At 42.4% G+C, this 19,978-nt stretch overlaps 1 protein-coding gene across 1 annotated transcript in view; it reads left to right on the plus strand.

The window, feature by feature from the left end:
* Positions 1 to 13,427, plus strand: part of CYYR1 (cysteine and tyrosine rich 1) — a 58,157-nt gene extending 44,730 nt beyond the window's left edge. Inside the window, exons 3-4 of the mRNA XM_071562863.1 lie at positions 6,562 to 6,719; positions 10,215 to 13,427. Of these exons, the coding sequence (XP_071418964.1) occupies positions 6,562 to 6,719; positions 10,215 to 10,348 (292 nt within the window). The 3' untranslated portion in view covers positions 10,349 to 13,427. The remainder of the gene's footprint in view (positions 1 to 6,561; positions 6,720 to 10,214) is intronic.
* Positions 13,428 to 19,978: the final 6,551 nt, after the last annotated feature.

The raw sequence follows: 19,978 nt of genomic DNA on the forward strand, positions 1-19,978 counted from the left end.
AGATTTTGTATAAATACCCCTTGCAAACTAAAGCCTCAAAGGCAAGCCCAGTCCATTTGAGTTGCCACTCTGTAAACAAATCATTTGATTTGAAGCAGGAGGCAGCAGCTATCTTGACTACTTTTTGGATGGCTTTTTGGTCCACTCTACCCTGGTTTCTGTGTTCTGGAGCTGTAAAACTGTGCTGTGAAGGCTGCTGGCTCAGCCTTGGCATACCTGGCTGATTCAGCTGCTCCTCCACCAGCTTTTGCCCTGAGGTTCTCAAGGCACCCAAGCTGTAAAGCCAAAATGCTGTGGATAGCAAAGCCAGTCTCCTAGAGGAACACTCAATACATAGTTTAGTCCTTATGGAAGTAAAGGGACAACTGTGGGGTGGAGCAAACCCCCCAGAACAGATCTGCCTTCTCTGGTGGAGGCAGGAGGAAATGGCACAGGACTCTGCTGCAGTTCTGCTGTCAGTCCAAATAACCAGGAGTTTGCCAACCAAATTAAATAAATAGCCCAACACTGCCTCCCTCCAAATCACATCAAGTCTGATCAAGAGTTCAAGAAGTACTTCTTCCCAAACATGAATGGCTGGATCAGACATCATTGATTTGTTTTGTTTTGTTTGTTTTATTTTATCTCAGAGAATGAGTTTTAAAAAATCCCTTATCAGCTTCTTTTTGAATGCCTGAAAGGGGAAAAAATTAAAGGGCATTTATTAGTATTAGCAGTAGTATTCCAAAGTGTATTGCATGCATTATTGTTAATATTATTCTAGAGATGCAGTGCCAGCAAATCATAGATACAGAGAGTTGGCAATAAATTAATTGGACAACTAATAAAGTACTGGAAATTAGGAAAAATTATGAGATGGAAGAGATCAGCTGAGCAAAGAGAAGACTGAGAACAGCATGTCTTTCTTGCAGTAATACGGTAATGAATATAGTGAAGGCAGAGTGGGAATACTGATCCTCACATGCTTCTCACAACTTGCCATAGTTGATCAAATTGCTTTAAAATTGCTAATGTGAGCAATTACAGGTTGAAAATATCTTTATGCCAATACAAATGCATCTCTGGTGCAGAGCGATGTCCCTTCTGCAATGTTAGCAGTGTAAGCTGGGCTTTGGCAAAACTGGTGGCTCAAGAGCACCTGTGCTAGTTTGAGCCTGTGTCCTCTGGTAGAGGACATAAGTCCAGGCGCTGTGTCAGAAAATCCAGGGCCTATAAATACAGCATAAGGCATTGTGGGGTAAGCAACCCAAACTCCCAAACAGTTCTGACATTACCTCCCAGAAATGAGACTTAGTACTATGGTAAATAGTGCCATAAAACATTAGTTCCTGACTGTTTGATAGTCAAGAAAAAAACAAATCTAGTACTGTAGATTATTTAGGAAGGAAATAGAGAAGGCAACAACAAATTTTGCTGTGCAGCTCTGCGGCTCTCAGACAACAACAGAAACAGGTATGAAAAAGTGCAAGGAGAGGTGACTGGGGTGATCAAGGCAAGAAGATGTGCCTGTAGGCAGAACAGCCAAGAGGTACTGGGCTCCTGCAGGAGTGGGAAGACTTGACTGCTGGGAGTGATGCTAAAGGTCTGTAAAACCATGGGCTGTGCTGAAGGAAGGGCTAGCTGATGGGTGACAAGCTAAGGGTTGAGAGCCTCAGGTGAAACTATTGGGCATTCGGTTAAGAATAGTGGACAGTTTTTCAGATACACAGTGGTTTTAAACTGCCAGAGGGTAGGTTTCTATTAGACATTAGGAAGAAATTCTTTACTCAGAGGATGATGAAGCACTGGCACAGGTAGCCCACAGAAGCTGTGGGTGCCCTGTACCTGAAGGGGTTCAAGGCCAGGTTGGATAAGGCTTGAAGCAACCTGGTCTAATGGAAATGTCCCTGCCCACAGCAGGAGGTTTGGAATGAGATGATCTTTGAGTCCCTTTCAACCCTATCCATGCTATGACTCTATGATTCTTATTATAATTAAGCTGGGGAGCTATTTGCCATGTAAGGCTGTGGATGCTAAAATTTACATGATCTTAGAATGAGGCTGGACAGGTTTGAAGAGAAGAAATCTACTGAGTGGTACAGTTAAAAATGAAACTAACATGCCTGTGTCAGAAGTTGCTGAGGAGGCAGCTCTTTGGAGAAGGCCAAGACAGAATGTTTTCTCTCTTTTTTTAAGCTGCAGCTCCACATGTGAAGTTAGGGCAGAACCCAAGGAACAAAACCAGAGGCCAGTGGACTACAAAGTCCCTGGTCTACAACAGTGCAGGCCATGTACACCTGGCTCCCAAATTTAAGCAATGCATTTAAGAATTGATTCTTACGTGCCAATAATCCTTCCTTCAGGAAACACTAATCTATTGAGCCATAAGATTTTTAGGCCTCCAAGATCTGCTGTACCTGAAGTGGAGATGACTGCAGAGACATTGTGTGTCCTGAGAAAAGCAACATCCACTGTACTTGTCTAACTTCCAAAGGAGTAGTACTTTAGAGGGGGAAGGGGCACTAAATGAACTTCATTCCCACAAATTAAGACCTGAAGGAGGAGGACTGCTTTTCAGGCTCTTCTTTTCTCCAGTCATCTCAACCCTTGCCATCGCAGGCCGGAGCAACCTCTGGTGATGCCTTTGCCACTTGAGTAAAACACCCAAGTTACTGTCTCCCCTGAGGGGTGAGTTCCCTGTACCCAGGATCCTCAGCCATGCCAGCTACAAGAGCAGTGAGAGCCCTGCCTGGCTCCAGCAGTGCCAAGGCCTGAGTGCCACCCAGCACAGGGTTCCGCTCAGCCAGAAATGTTAAGCTGGGAATGAGATTTAGATTATTCCCAGTGCAATGTTTCTAAAAACAGGTAGAAAACTTCTTCTGTAAGAACCTGATTTTTATCTCAAGAATGTCTCTTGACATTCCAACAGCTTTAAAATTAGTCTTCCCCCTCTCCCTCTTTATTTTTCCATGCATTGTTTTTCTGTGACAGTCCTCTTCATTGGCTTTGCTTCTTTGAAGGACTTCACGTAATATTTTCCTTCAAGTTGTTCCATTTCAAAGTTTTCCCTTTTCTCCAAATGTCCAGTTCTCTGTGACTCTGTTGTGTAGTTTCTAGGTCTTCTTTTGCTTTACAGTGTCCTTAGACACTTTGCCTTGAGCAGCTCTACAGTGGCAATAACACAAAAACCCACTGTATCCCTCTGTGTCTCTATACAGAAGTATCAGTGAGAGACGGACAAAGCACACAGGTTTAATATAAAATAAGGGATATTTATTTATAGGATATTTATTTTCAAAAATTCCATAAGAGGGCAAAGTGAAACCTCACCATTTCATAATAAATATGCAGTTATTTTCTTCATACATTCTAGTCATACCATAGGCTTTCCAGAAAAAGAACATCTATTTTTGTGCTATGTGCCCAGAACAGCTCCTGCACAATTACTGTCCTGGGATTTGGTGCTGAGAAGGTGCAGCCTGATATGTGAAGTCAAGAGTGCTCCTGGTTTCACTGGGGGCCATTGTGAAGGGCTGCAGGTCTCTGAATCAGGGTGGGTTTACCTCTTGACTCATTGTCAGAGTGGCATAGTGTTACATGTATTCTGTTTATATACATTTGGGAAGTACATCTCCCTAAGTCCTCTCAACTTGAGTTTTCAGCTCAAACACTTGATTCCTGGAGCAGTTTCATTTATGTGGCACTGGGTCTGATCTGAAGCCCACTGGGACCATGAGCACCTTTATCCTGGTACTCAGTCAGGCTGTAACTGGATTTTAAAAATGACCTGTGTCTTTCGCTCGGTCTCTCAGGCTCTCTTTGCGTAACCATCCATAGGTGGTCTAAATTTACCACTGCAGTGTGAAAACCTGAATCCACAAGCAGCAGTGGGTCTGCCTATTTAAACTACTTTTTGTCCTGATTTCAGAACTATAAGCAAGACTTGTGCTTACCAGTTTTGTCAGCAAAGCTCAGCTGATGAATATTTTATTTGGTGACCATTTTTGTTTCTGTTTCATGGAGATACCAGCAGGAGTTATGGTAGGGACCAGCAAAACAATGCCTTAGAATTCTTTATTTTACTTACTGACCTGGATTCGCTAGCCTGACAGAAGTGGCTTTTGCTTTCCAGTATAGCTCTGTTTAGGCTGAGAGGCCTTTTCTGACAATGGACTTCACTTTTTGAATTTCAGATGCAGGCAGATGCAGAGGGGCTTTCTACAGTTATCTTGCCCATGAAGAGTGCAACCCCCCTCTCAGGGCAGAGAGGCATATAGCATCTGGCTGACCACTTCTGGAGCAAACAGGCTTTGCCTTTGGAGACAGCTGAGACAAACTATTTAAAACTGTTTAAAATGGGTTTTATTAATCCGGGGGTTTTAATCTAGCACTGGAAAGGTAATACATGCTGTGTGTTACCCACTTCTGTGAGTTTTTATGATGGAGATTGATTTTTTTTCTCAGGGTGCAGCTGCCTGGAAGTGCAAGAAACTTGTGGTTCTTGGAGGTGAGCAGGTCAGCCAGGCAGAGTGTGCCAGGGATGCAGGAGCTGGGCAGCAATGGATCATGAGCAAAGCAAAAGTACAGTCCAGGATACGAGGCCAGTGGTCAGCAGTGGCTGGTGCTGCTGATGGGAATCCAGCTGGGAGAGGGATTATTTCACTGTAAGCGAGTTCTCTGTAACTCTGGGATGCAGAGCTCACAGTGATTAGTCCACTAAGTGGATGGAGCAAGAGCAGTAGTGAATCACTGCTGTTAATAATAGGGGTACTGTGATTTTTTTTAATTGTGATATTCTTAGCAAACCTTCAGGAATGGTGAGAGTACTGTGTTAACATGTCTTCTGAATCAAACTGTTGTCTCATATGGCAGTTTCTCTCAAGGTAGTAATCGTGCTCCCAGAAAGAGCAGGATGGGAAAACTGGGAGTCTCTTAATCACATCTTTCCAAGAGTATCAAGCTTCCTTTTTCTTAAATGCAAACTATTGTGGATGTGATCCTTAGTTGCTCAAGGGGGTTGATACCAAAGCACTTGATCACATCAGTGTTTTGCACTACTGGTTTTGCAGCCAAGTGCTTGCTGTCATGAGTTAGGGTTTTGTAAAGTAGGTCTTCATATGTTCTGCAAAATGTTAACGGGTTTGCTCTCCCTGCACACTCTTCATTCATTGCTTCTTAACAGCAGAGAACAATTTAGCTCCCTGGCAGCGTATTTTAGTAAGACAGCGAGTGGTCTGTGTTTACTTATGCTGTACAATTCAGTGATTGTACTGCAAATCTTGTCCTAGTTCCTGAGTAGCTGGGGACTAAAAACAAGCTCTTAAATTAGTATTTAGGTTCCTAAATAAAAGGTCTTGTTTTTCATATATTGAGTCCATCCTGACTCTTGCTGAGTGTTTGGAAGCCAGGAGGCTGTCAGCATTTTGAAAATTGGGTCTGCTGTTTGTTCATATGCTTGTATGGGGGTGCCAAACTGTGGTTTAGACTAATTTTAGTATTGCAGTGCCTGTTTTATTTTCTAGATTGCAGTAATTCCTAGGGGGGCTTATTCATATTGACAAACTATCAGTTTGGATTGATTAAAGTATCCAGTGTAAAGGTTGCCAGCAAGGTTGCTCTTTGAAGGCTTTGCTGGGAGATGAAAAGATGCACAGAGTAAGAATATTTCTGGCAAGTCACTGGGCTTTTTTCATAAAAACGTAGGCTATAAATACCATCTTTCATGTAACATATGCTTCACTGCCTGTGGCTGACAACAAACCTGAGTGAAGCAGAGTTCATCAGAAAGGCTAATTTTGCCCTCAGTATTATATTATTAGGAGCTCTTCAGTGCCTCTTGGTGAGGTTTTTCTCCTATGTATCAGTGCAATAAGGCTTTCTTTCCTTTCTCTATATTATAATTTCAAGGAAAGTCTGATTCATTACTTCAGGGACTGAGCTAAATTTCCTTTGGACCATTTTAAAAGAAATCATTCAAGCCTCAAATACTTGTGCTGGCTAAAGCAGCAGATGTGTGAAAGAGTGGGCATTCACTTTGCTTTGTGCCACTCATCCTTGAGAAGAGAAGGCTCTCCTTGATCTGTGGGCTCAGAAGAACAGCAGAACTTTTTGACCCAAGATAAAACAATGACAGTGTTCCTGTGGAAGCACAGCAAGCACATGGATGCTTCTGGATCATATTACTGGGGATAACTTGCGCTTTCTTTTCAAAAGAAAATCATGCTACTGCCTTTGGGGAAAAAAAAGTCTTGTGTGATGAGGGAAAAGGGAAGGAATTACTCTCGATATTATTTAAAAGTAGTTAAATTGAAATGACCCTGGAATGGGAGGATTTAATACATGGTAAATCAGCAGAGTGATCTGGCACAATTACAAAAGCAACTTTGAAAGAATTTCTCATTTTGGTCTCAGAGATGTTTTATTTTTTTCTATTCACATGTCCTGATAGATCAAAATTTACAGTATTTTCAGTTATCAGTATGCATTTTTTTTGCTTAAGTAGGGGCTGTTTCTGAGAAAAGACTTCTGTTTTGAAAATGTTATTTGGCTGAGACTGGCTGCATGTTTCCATTTCCCTTGCAGAGGCACAGCGATAGCTGGAATTGTTTTTGGCATAGTGTTTATAATGGGAGTGATAGCTGGGATTGCCATCTGTATCTGCATGTGCATGAAGAGCAACCGTGGGACTCGAGTAGGGGTCATCCGGACCACGCACATCAACACCATCAGCACATACCCAGGTAAGGGGGCAACATGGCAGCCTTTCAAGAGTGCCTGTTGTCATGGCAGAAGTGTTATCTTTGGGTACTCACAGCTCCACGATAAATGAGGGATGTGAGTATAGCAGGAGGCTCCTTTCAGTCCAGAGGGGAATGGCACAGCTCCCTGCTGAGAAATGCAGGACAGCTCAGTGTGTAGTGTCTGTCAGTGCATCACTCTGCCCTGGCTGATTTATTCAGTTGCTAGTGGGCTGATGAGGGCTGGCCAGGTGCCACACTCACACAGCTGTGTGGCTTGTGGTGCCTGCAGGAGCGTGTCAAGTCCTCACTCAGGGCAGTGCTGCATTGTGCAGGACAGACCTCCCTGTGCCAGAGGCTTTCTGGAAACAGATCAGTTGTTCTTTTGTGTTCTAGTTCTTGTATTTGTTCTTGTTTCATGTGAAGCCAGCTTCTTTTTGTTGTCCAATGTAATGAGGGCCCAGCGTACTGCAGAGAGGGGAAAACCTGGACAATAAGGTCTGTGGATCACAGTGCAAAGGGTTTGAGTGGTGATGTGGAGTGTAATGCAACCTGAGCTGGATGCTACTTGGGCAGAGCTCATGAGCCCTGCTGGGTGCTGCAGCTTCCCAGATGACTTCTACAAAGGCGCACGGGCATATCTGCAGGGTGTTCTGTGCTGAGTGTCCCAGGAAGGACTGCTCGCTGGGATGCAGTGCTGCATCCAAGACAGCTCTCTGTATCCATGTGATGCCATGCCTGAACTGAACTGATAGGAACTTGGAGAGTGGTCGTAGAATCTTAGAATAGCTTGGGTTGGAATGGACCTTAGAGATCATCTAGTTCCAACCCCCTGCCATAGGCAGTGACATGATGTAGAGCTGCCTGTTGCACCTTGGGAAAGTTGTCAATTCAGGCTTGTCTGTGGATTACCGTTGTTTTGAAGTAATGTTTTTTAGGTGCAGGCAGTAGCAGGAGTGGCACAGAGCCTAAGCCAGATCTGACACTGAGCTAACAGGCTGTCACAGGCTCTGGGGCACCTTGTGGAGTCGGTGCAGTGCAGTTGTGTCCATAGTGTGAGCTGGTAGATCAGGTTCTATCTGAGCCAGCTCTGTTTCAGAGCCACCCACTGCACCACACTTGTCAACTCATTCCAGTCTAGGACCACGGAACAGGAGCACCAAAGGAAGTAGCACCAAGCCAGCTGGTATCTGCAAGGCTTATTTGTCTGGTCTCCCCACTTACCTCATGAAAGTGGCTGCATTGTTGAGGAGCAAAGCAGTCCCTGGAAGCAGCATAATGGTGTTTATGCAATTCAGTGACACTGTTAATTACAAATACAGGAGCGATTGCCTTGGGATAACTCTGAGAGTTCACAGTAATAAAATGCATGAAGTCTCCTCATACCACTCTTAGAGATCCCCTGCCTTTATATTCCCTCCTTTTGCAAAGGTTAGAGCAAACCCCAGGTGCATTATGTATACTTACAGGCAAGCTATGCAGTCTTTATTATGTATTCCTTTATCACACTTACCAGCTTTAGTGTCAGTTTTCTCCCTCACACTTTTACTTTCAGTTAAACTGAAAGCATCTATAATAATCCTTATAATTGCTTTGCATAGAGAGATGAGCAGTGAAAGAAAACAATATTCTTAACCATGAATTGCTGAAGAGCTACTTCAGAAACTAATCATTGCTGCAAGCTATAAAAACAAGAGCAAAATGAAAACTCCAGGGCTGTAGCCTTTTCCTCCCCGAGTCTGCTCCTGCAATGAATCACCTTTATCTCTCCACCTCCAGGCAGTTTGACTCCACACGCCCAGGGTTCCTGCTGCAAACATTAGTTCAAGCAGCTCTTCCTCTCAGCAGCAGCAGATTTTGGAGGATGGGGAGGCTCTGAAATGATGTTCCCTGCTGTCATGAACAGTTATAGAGTAATGACTGACCTGGCTTTGACTGAAGGGCTTGTGACCAACTCTCCCCCTGTTTTGGACAGGAATGGCTTCAGCCACTGCAACAGGCCAATTTTCCAAGAGCAGGGTGTGCTTTTCATGGCACACTGGGATTTGAATCTCTTCCTCCCATCACAAATATCCTGGGTTTCTGTTTGCTCTCTATGCAAGTGCTATTTCACTGCCAATCTGCCTGAGAAATCTCAGGGATCAGGAAAGCATCAGTGGTGACATAAATGGTCACATGAGCAGACTCTGGACCTTAAATTTTAGACACTAATGGGATGATACAGAGCATTCAGTGCCTTCCATGCTATCATTCTGCAGCATTTACTGTCTTGATAAGCACTGAATAGATCCTTCTTCTCTATGGTTAATAGAAGTAGTTGAGAAAATGTTTTCAGCTGCTTGTGAATATTTTTGTTGTCTCTTAAATACCTGACCCAGTTTACAAATACTGGACTCTCCTCAGATGTCTTCATAAATGTCAACAAGGGGAAAGCTTTGTTCTTCCTCAGCCCAAGCTGTAGTAGGATGTCTGGCGTTTGCCCTGGGAGCTGTGATGCTGCTGTGTTTGCCATGATGGGGATGTCACACATCTCCTGGGGATCCAGAGGATCTGTGGAAATCGAGAGTCCTGGCTGCCCTGTCATTTTGTGTAGCAATGGACTTACAGTATCTGGAACGGAAAAAGTCCTGTCAGAAGTGGACTTGTGAAGAAAATGAAGAAGCTAACCCAAATGCCTTAAAAACTAAGGGTTTTAATGTCGTTTAAATGCACAAAATGGATTCCATTGTTCTTTTTTGCAAGTCACCCTTCTCCTTCCCAAATCCCTGAGATAACTGTTACCTCACACCTGAGGAACATATCTGGTGGTCTGGAAGGGAGTTACAAGAAGTATTCTTATTGGATGTTATTTACCCCTTTCTATTGGTTGTTAACCCTGTGTTCCTATTGGCCCATGTCCAAATCCCCCTCTGCTCACCATTGGAGGTATTTGGATCCCCCCAAAACCCTTATAAACCCTCACCCTTGAGCAATAAACTCTCTCTCTTGTCCCTTTCCTGTGGTCCCTGTGTGGGTCCCTGTGGGCTCCCTGGGGGCTACATGATGGGGGACAGCCTGTGGAGTGCATCCCCTCTAGATAAGGAGTTAGCTACCTGGCACCTAGAGTCCCTCTCAGCTGTTGCAATTTTGGGGCAACATAAGTTAATGTTGCTGCTGGAGGAGATGGAAGGGAATGGATCTGATAAACACCCAGACTTCCTCCCCTAAAAAAGTTTAGCTCTGCATTCCCTGGGTGTCATATGCTATACAGCCATTCAAACACTGTTACCAGCACAATGTGCTGATTGGCACACAGCTAAGAAGTGAAGGAAGGAGCAATAAGCCAAGACTCGCCTTGATGTAAAGTGACTGTATAAGGACAGCCTGAAAAACAACTGAGTGCATTGCTAGGGGATTTTGTATCAGTTGTATGGAAATCTGGATGTCAACAAGGAACTACTTGAAAGCTGCATCTGAAAAACAGATTTTTAACTATTTCTTCTTTTTCTCCCATTTCAGTGGCTCCACCACCATACAGTTATGAATTCGAAATGGAGTACCCAGCAGACCTACCTCCGCCTTATACTCCAACCCCACAGACTTCGATACAGTATCCCCCACCCCCTCCATACCCTGGATATTCAGGGAAATAATTATATGGCTTCACTTGGATATTGAGCACCTGTTACAACAGCCAGTACTGTTGGGACAATACTAGAGGCTCAGGAACAAATAGGTTAGCCAGGGATTGGAGTAACCTGGAAATGTTGCCATGGCTCAGGATGAAGAAAAATCCTGTCTACTGTGGACCATCATATTTCATGATTAAACAATGTGTGACCAAAGAAACAGTTCCTGTAAATTAGTGTCTGCTGAGTTATGCTCTGCATCAGTCCCAGCTTCAGCTGCAGCACATGGGAGTGAGACACTTCCCTTGTAGGAACATGAATGTGGTGCAAATGGTTCAACAAGCTGTTTCAAAAGCCCAAGAGGCAGCTGTTGGGACTTAGTCTGGGGGAAAACTCCAACTGTTGTCTTGAAGTAACCACTGTGCCTTCGTTGAAATTAAGGGAATAAGGAAGAACAAGGAATACTGAATCTGTTTTCATTTTCCACTTCCAGCTGATAATATCCAGTGATCACTGTGCATATTGGTCTGATAAACATGTTACAAAGACAAGTGCTTTTGGAGTTACGCCATAACTAAAAAATGATGGGTATTATTTTTGGCAAAGTGCAGGTTGTTTAAAGTGCCTACTTTTAAACAGTTTGAGACTAGTTCATGAACTAAAATGTTAACAAAAAAGCATTTTTGTATGTGAAATACATTAATTTATAGCTGATTTACTTTTGTGTGGAATTTATACATTGGAAATATGCATTGGAAATGCCTTTTTTATCAGCAAATGATACTTGGATTTTATTATAAAAATACTGAATCAGCAAAACTCACAAGTGGTAGAAGAAATGCAAACCAAATATTAAAACATGTTAGATTTGTCTTCAGTTGGATTGACCACAGGCTATTTTTTTAAAAATCATATTGTTTACCAGCAGTAATGATATTCAGCCTTCATCAAAGAGATTAGCATAGAGAATGTGAGGATTAGATTACTTTTGAATGTTGTCTTGGGCATTTTAAAACACTAGCTCATGCATATTGTTCAAAATTACTTATTCTCGATTATATACAGTCCAAACTCTTACGATTTAGAATGTTCCATGGACTTTGGAGGCTAACTGTAATTCAGCAGCAGCTGTTTGATTTCAGAATAGAATATTCCATTGCCTAAAGCATCATCCTTCAGTGGTAAGACTATTATTTTTCTCAGATTTATATGCAAACCACAAAAACAGTGGTTCTCTTCAGGGGTTTAAAAGTGCTGAGTGCCCTTAGTTTGAATTGAGTGAGCAGTTTGACAATGCTACAGCCAAAAATATGGCACCCGGTTCAGGACAGCTGTGGCATCAAGTCTCAGAGGGAGAGACTGCCCATTAGTGCTGATTTCTGGAGATCAGAATGCGTTTAAATGTTTTCCAGTGTAGCAGTCATCTTATTTTCAGGTGTATCCATGTAGTAATGACTAAAAAAGCAGCTTGTAAAAAGTGGTACTATATCCCAGTGAAGTCAACTGACAACTTCTCATCACCCCCCAAGTCTGATATTTTTGGTATTCAGTCCTGATTCAGAGAAGAACTCAAGCAAGATTTAACTTTGAGTGTAAAAGTTATTCAAGGGCATTCTCGAAACAAGACCTTATTGACTGTTCTTGCTCAGACTTTGCAGTTGTATTTGTCCCTTCTAGGCTGACTAAATTTAGCCCCTTGAAACCCCTCTTAAAAATGTAAATGGCCTAAGTTCTCACCAGTATAAGTTCAGAAGATCTGTGTTGTGGCCCTTGGCCAAGCTGATCCTTGGGTCATCAGCCTTTTAGCTACCAAGACATTTGTGACTCAGCAAGAGGAAAACTGAGCTGCATCCTGGGGTTTTGCTGCTACTTCCTTGGAGTCTTTTCCATGGGAGGAGAGTTAAATTCTCATATCTCTTCTGCTGTTCAGAGGTGACAAGTCCTGAATTGGCTTATCCTTGCCATTACTTCTGCTCTGGGCTATGTCCTGCGACATTTCAGCTGTTGCCCTGACCTCTCAAAAGGTCCCTGAAATCCTCCCATGAAAGGCAACCTTCTGAGTGTGGTGTTTTGTCAGTCCCTTCTCAAAACTACCTGCTGGGCTATTGCTGTGCCTGCCAGCATGGTGACCAGCATGAAGAACAGAATGAACATAATTTGTCCTGCAGAAAACCTAGTTCCTACTGCATCATTCTATAGTAGTACCTCAGCAATTTCTAGTTGATTACACTGGATGATATTTTGGTGCCAAAAAGTTACCTCTAGATAATGAGTATTGTCATTTCTCTTTCCTGTATTTTATTACTTTGTGCTGAACATGGAGACGTACAAATCAATGAGTAGCTTGTGTTTGTTGAATCCAGTCTTCTGAAAAATACAGAGAAATAAAACTATCCTATAGATCATAAATCTTCCCTGAGAGAAAGAATTTCTCCAGCCATGACATTTGTCAGAACAAGTTGTGAAACAGATTTCTTACCTAAAAAGGAATTTCTGGAAAATGACTAGAAGTCTTTGATGAGAGAGTCCATTGTTTTTCGGCCTTGTGATTATATGTTGTCTCTGATGATGTTGCATGAAGGTCATAGAACCTGCAATGCAATGCAGTTGCACCAAAGAACCTGCAATGTTTACATGACTTATTCCAGGGAAAATTATGAAAATGGGAAGTTGAGAATTATGTGCTGATTGAGAGCTATTTGCTTGCTATGAAAACAGCATTGGGAATGTTGATTTTTATGTATTAGTTAATGTTCTGCAGATCCACATATACTGGGACATACCAGACACTGATTTTAATCTCAGAGAACACCACATGTCTTGCCCTTGCTAAGGGCATAAAACATAGATGTTTCCCTTTCAGCAAACTAGGCAGAACTAGTACAGCGTAGCCTAATTTCAGAAATTAAGCTGTTCAGAAAGAGATCATTACTGGATTGAAAATAAGTAAAACAGAGAAATGGTGAGGAGGAGGGAATCTGAGATATTTACAAATTTAAAATAATAGGAAAAAGAAGTTGCTGTGAAACAAATGGAAGCATTTGCTAATAGTGATGTTATATTAGTTGAATTTAGTTGAAAAAATTGAAGTGTTCCAGTACCTAAGGGGGGGCTACAAGAAGGCTGGGGTGGGACTTTACAAAAGCATGTAGGGGCCAAGCAGGAATGGTTTCAGAGGGTAGAGTTAGATTAGATATTAGGAAGAAATTCCTTACTGTGAGGGTGGTTAGACACTGGAACAGGTTTCCCAGAGAAGCTGTGGATGCGTCATCCCTGGGAGTGTTCAAGGCCAGGTTGGTTGGGGCTTGGAGCAACCTGGTCTGGAGAGAAGTGTCCCTGCCAATGTCAGGGGGATTGAATGAGATGGTCTGTGAGGTCACTTCCAATCCAAACCACTCTATGGTGCTATGATTATTTGTGTGGAAACTTGTAATTTGTTCAACACTTCTTTATTCAAAGTTCCTGCAGTGCAGATATTGCCAGGCAGTGGTCATTCCTGCTGTTTGACATGAGTAGCTTGCAGATAAATGCGTTAATACAAAGAGTTTTTGCTTCGTCACACTGACTTTTTTCATCTCATTGCCCTACATCATATTCTAAAGAAAAAACCCCACAAACCTGAAAAGGTAATCTATGGCTGAGAAAGGCCAAAGGATCTTCTGCTTTTCTCACTTGGCAGCAGACATTATCATTAATTGGTTGGTGAATGCAGTGTTGCTCTGGGTGTTCATGGACTTGAACCAAATGCTGCTAATCTTATGGTCTCAGGTTGCTCTGCCTTTGGTTCACAATTTCTAGGCTACACTGAGGAAGCAGAGAGGGAAGGTCTCCACGTGAGTAGTGCAGAGCCTGGTCGCATGAACCTTTCTCCTTGGGTTCCTAGTTTAGCACATTAGATGGCTGCTTGGTTGCACAATTGCTGTTCAGGATTGGAAGCAGCAGGAATTGCAGGTGCTTACAAGGGCACATATGCTTGCATATGCTGTGCTGCCAATCCTTGTTTGTGGGAAAAAGAATCTGTGTGATGTCTTACTTAGTCATGTATGGGGGATATTTCAAGCCATGATTCATTTCACAAACTTGATTTAATCTGGCAGTTCTTTAACTTTTTTATTTTTCCTCCAGAAAGAGCTACTTTGAAACCAGTTCTCTCTCTGACAGCCTACTGTTTCTAGGGTATATACCAAGCAGCAGGAGAACATCTCTTTAAGAACTAATGACTCATTTGGAGACTTTACAAATTCAGTAATAATCAGTTGGAGGAGTTAGAAAGCCAAGGCAAAACCTGGGGAAGTTAATGTGGTAGGTTGCCATTACCTAAATTACATACTCGAATGAAAAGATCATTAATGTTACTATAAGCCAGTTTTAATTAATGAAAAATGTAATGATTTACTTTCTCAGCGTTGGTAACTTTGAAAGATGCGGTTTTACCAGTATACTAGACCAGATTTTCAATAGTGCCACTATGAAAAGATTAGTTTGCTCCATAGAGCACCTGGATCGATATTAACAGTGTTCTTGGTATAGCAGAAATAGAGTCTTTCAATTTAAAGCAAATGTTCTCAAGACCCTTTGTGAAGTCACAATGATTTCTTTTTGTGTAATGGGATAGTTCTTAGGGCACTGATGGCTATCTATTAGAATAGTAAATGTCTGGCATTTCTGTATTCACTTTCATACTGGAAGCTCTCCAAATGCTTTAGTAACTAGAAAAATAATTATTTTAGTAACCGTGGAATAAACCCAATAGGTATTTAACAGCACACAGAAATAGAGTCTAACACCCTGAGGCAGAAATTGCACAAAAGAATTAAGAGAAGTTAAATATATTTCTTGCATTTCACTAAAACATCAATGTTTGGACAAAGCACCTTGAGAAAATAATGACGAGGATCTTGTATCAAGTGACTTCTGTGATTACTTTCTGATGGGTATACCCAATTTTTACACTGCAGCAATGTCTGAAGTCCAAAAAGCAGAGCAACTGTCCAAGCCTGGCTTGTGGTTCACCCGTTGTAACCCCTCCTTCCACTCAGTTGTGATTCTGGTGTACAGCCAAAACGGATGAATGAGCAGAGGACTGAACAAAGGTGAGGTGATGGTCCCTCACTTCAAAAAGGGAAAGAGAGATGGGGAAGAACAAAATAGCCAAGACCTTTTTGTCCTTCAGAAGACAGCTCAGTGTCACTGTATGAAGAAAGCAGTGAGCAGGGAGTGTGTTGAAGAGCTATCACACAGTGAGAAGAACAGTCAAGAGAAGGATCTGGGGAACTCCAGCCCTGGGATCATGTAATTTAGGGTTGTGGAGGCAGTAACTAGCTTTCCAGTTTGCTGTGAAGATTAGATGGTCAATACTTAACACAACTCTGAAACAAAAGTGTTAATTATTTTTGCATCCATAGGGGTGAGTAGGAAAGGTCAGGCTTTGAATGCCATTGCTACCACAGTGAGGACTAAGAGTAGATCAAAGCCAACAGAAACACAAGGAAAGCCAAAGACTTACATGTTTCTGCAAAAAGAGGGTTTGGGGTTTTTTTTTTGTCAGCCTAGCATATGGAACTGGTTCCTTCATGGAGGCGAGCTGGCCTGCTGCCAGCAAAGGCAGCTGATTTTAGACAGCTGAAGCCTGCAGGGGAAGGCTGGAGTGGGAACTGTATAACACTGGCCTGCAACTTCACCTGACCCCTCTGCTCACCCGGAGGAAGCAGGCCTGGTGGGAGACTTCAAGGCAGTCCACCTTTCTGGCATTAGTGCCAAGCTGGTCATGTTAGCTCATAACCTTCCAACACATCAGCGATACGTTCATTCTCAGCAATATTGGCAAAACGATTTCTTTATGGCCCATAAGGAATCCCCAGATTTCCCTCAGTAAATCCCATATTGTATTCGTGGCAAGTTGTCCGTTACAGGAACTAATCTGGGGACTGGTACCACCTTGCCCCAATTTGCTGAAATTAGCCCATCTTTGTTACATGACAACGTGTTTATCAGTGGCTCATCTCATTGCCCTTATTTTACATGCTCCCTCTAGAGCCCTCAGGACTGTGTCCTTATTGCTGCTTGCCAAAGAGCTTTTCCAAAGAGTACTGATCACATGGAAAACACCTTCCAAGCAGACCCCTGCCACCCTGCATCATCACCATGTGGAGGCTTGGCTCTGCAAATCATCCATACCCTGGTGTTAGGCATCACCTTCTCTGCAGGGGAGGAAGGCCAGCTGTTCAGCAGCTACCTTCAGCCCAGGCTTTGCTTGTGATGAAACTCTATACTTTCTGTTTCCAAAAATCCAAATGTGGTCAGTAAGAAGTCCACATCTGTTTTCTGGTTTAGTTCAGGTCTGAAGGATGTCTTTTTCCCCTATATATAACCAGCTATCAATTTGGCAGTGCATTTCCAATTTTTTTAATGTTTCTGTTTTCTTTTGCTGCAGAGCATCTCTAACAGGAGGGGAGGGTGTGTTACGGACATCTGTGCATCTGCACAAACATTTCCTGAGTATGCCTTGTGATTTCAGTACCTATAGCTCCCTCCTTTTCATCTGAACCTTTATGAACAATTACTCAACTGGGAAAATGTTTTTACCCTTTTTGTTGAACTATAATACACTTCCTGGGTTTATGTTTAGGTATTTAATGTCCCTTAGTTTTATGCAGGTGGTGAGTTGCTGATGACTTGATTGTGCTTTAACAAAATAGTAATCTGTAAATGATAATCTGGGAATCCAGCAAACCTTCATAATACTCTGAAACTTGAACAGTAAATCAACAACTACAGATTATATAGATTGTACAGCAGGATATGTGGAACATATATGTGCAATAAATCTGTATACTTGCAACTGGCCCATGTTTGAGGCTGAGCATCCGAGCAGCGAATTTCTTTGTTATGGTAATAGGCTTGGGGGAGGTTGAGAACTTGCCTAGACATAAAGGGATGCAATGGTACCTGCCATTTATTGACAGCTGAGGGCCAAGGTTGCTTCTGTGCCTTCTACCTCACATAACAAGAATTTATGGAATCACCTCAGGCTGCCCTTGTCAGTTATCATCATCATTATTTCTGTGTTTAAAAAACAAGGCAGAGTTCTTGAAGGCATTAATCCAAAAAGTGCTGTGGTAGTGCAGTCCCCACAACTGAGTCTTAACTGAGACCTTACCAAGTAAATTCTTGAGATTTAAGAATGCCAGTAAATATGCATGTGCTGCATTGCTGTTCCTTGTTTGGTGGTGCTCTTCCTCTGAGGTGGTGGGTGGGGGATCAGCGCTCTGATTCAGGTTTGGGAAATCAGCTGATAGATGTGTGTGTACACACAATGAATTTGGAGATAACCATAATAGCTTCTTACCAACAAACTGAACCTTTGCTTAATTCATCTGCCACAGCTATACTATTATTTCTGTCATGTGAAAAGGAGGGGCAGAAATGCAAAGATTTCTTGTGCCACCTGTATTAATATGAAGTTATTAGCTGTAAGTGCCCTCAGGACATCAAAGTCATATGAACCCAGCACTGCCTGTGTGACCCTGGACAAAACACAGTCTGGATAGGTCATCAACACTCTTGTGAGAACCATACCTTAGCCAGGGAGAACTTTATGAAGACATTAGCTATAAGCATCCCCAGAACATCAAAGCTTTATATAACCGAGATCAGCCTGTCTGTGTCTCACTTAAAGAGACAATGCTGGACAGCACACTGTTTGGAAAGGTCTTTAATACACTGTTATGAGACCACACTTAGTAGCAAGAAAAAACTTTATAGCAGCTCCCAAAAGAACTTTTATTAATACTAGTATGTGACAATGCTTATATGGGTTGCTTAGTCAGTGATAACATATTACTGCATGATTATCCCTTACTACTAGAAAAACACCAATCACCAGAAATACTCTACATAAAGCAGTGCAACAACCTAAACCTCAATAGCAAATGCAAACAGCAATACTACATTACAGAACTCAAGCAGCATTTCCCCTCCCCCCCCAAAAGACTTAACTAGTAATACAACCTAACTACCAGAAACACAACAGCTTAACACCAAATTTAAACACACTCGGTGGCACAAAGCAAAATTAACAAGAAGAGTATAGCCACTTCCCACTAACACCTATTTTAAAGGAAGCAAGCTACTAACAATGAACAATAAAAATTGCAAGTGAAAAGAACATATATATACTTGGTAAGTTATGGCAAAGTATAATAAGGAAAGCATAGGAAAACAGAGTAAGAATTGGTTGCTTACCCCTATAATGTCTGATGGGGTGGGGGAAGATAGGAGAGCTCGTTGGTTACCCTACCAGACATGGTGGAAGTTTTTCTCCCCCATTTTGTCTCATGTCCAGTCTCTTCTTATACCTGCTTTCCTTAGGTAGGTTGAGTGATTATAGTCAAGAATAGTTTTTATTTTGGGGGTGAAAGACAGATGACTTAAGCCTGAGGGCTGGCTCCTTGTGTCTCCATAGGGTGTGGTGAAGAAGGGCCATGTCATTTCCATAACATTCCATTCCTTCGTAATCCTATCAATATGACTTCAGCACTTTCAGGAAGGCACTGTGAGTCTCTTTGTCCCCTGACAATGAATCCTGGGAGCACCACTCCAGGGGCTGAGGTGTTCCCCTTAAACCATCAAGAGGTTATCAGGACTATCACCCCACAATTGTGTATCAGTCATCATCTACAAGAAACTGTAGCTGTGTAGAAATGGTCCCTGACATATTTGTGAGACTGGTAGAGTAAAACAAAGTTTCCACCAGGTCTCATTATGTGATATGAACAACCTAGGGCACCTGAGCAAGCCTTCTCTGCTGGGGTGGTCTTCCTCTCTGCAGTCATGAGTCCTCCCTTCCCACTGTACCAGTACAAGAAGTCTGGGAAAAGTCACAACATAAACATGTAGGTTTATTGATGCTTCTCTTTAAAGCCAGAAGAGTAGCAGCTTGGTGTTCCCATCCCTTCCACACCTGCCATGCTTATTTAAAAAAATCAGGAGCCCAGTCCACAGCTCCTGAAGGCAAAGAAATTCCTTTTGAAGCCTGATCAGTGGTAAGCTTGGATAGTCATCATTGTGACATGGATAAGGATAATAAAAGGGAGTGATTCAGAGCTTAGATCTTGGCCTTATGGGAAGTGAGGGAAAACAAAGCATCCCACTAGTTGGAGCTCAAGATTCACTGAAGTTTTAAAGCCCTTCTCCATCCATGGGTAATAGACTTGACCTTGATCTTGATAGTCAAGATACCTGTCAAGAGTTCATAAATTAAATAAGACAACAGTGGTCAGTTCTGTCTGCAACTGAACAATAATTCTGGTCTAGGGAGAGCAAAATGTCTGTGCCCTGTTCGCCATGACCTTCACATAAGACTTGTGAGAGTGATACAGTTGGATTAACCAAACTGGAAATCTGCATCCAGAAATACACTTACTCATTCCATGTCAATTTGATGACCCAGCATTTTCAACCTTTTCAATTGAAAAAGGCAGTAAGTCTCTGCCATTTGCTTCTTCCATGCCCCACAAATAAGGAAGGGGGAATGCAGGCTGACCTCTGGCAGTAGCTCTGCCTATCTTTGCTCTCCTGCAGATCCTGAAGGGAATGGTCACAGCTCTGAGAATCTGTATCCAACCTTAAGAACTGTTAAGGAGTTACATGGCC

The sequence above is a fragment of the Pithys albifrons genome, chromosome 1 (genome assembly GCF_047495875.1).
Source record: "Pithys albifrons albifrons isolate INPA30051 chromosome 1, PitAlb_v1, whole genome shotgun sequence".
Lineage (NCBI taxonomy): Eukaryota > Metazoa > Chordata > Aves > Passeriformes > Thamnophilidae > Pithys > Pithys albifrons.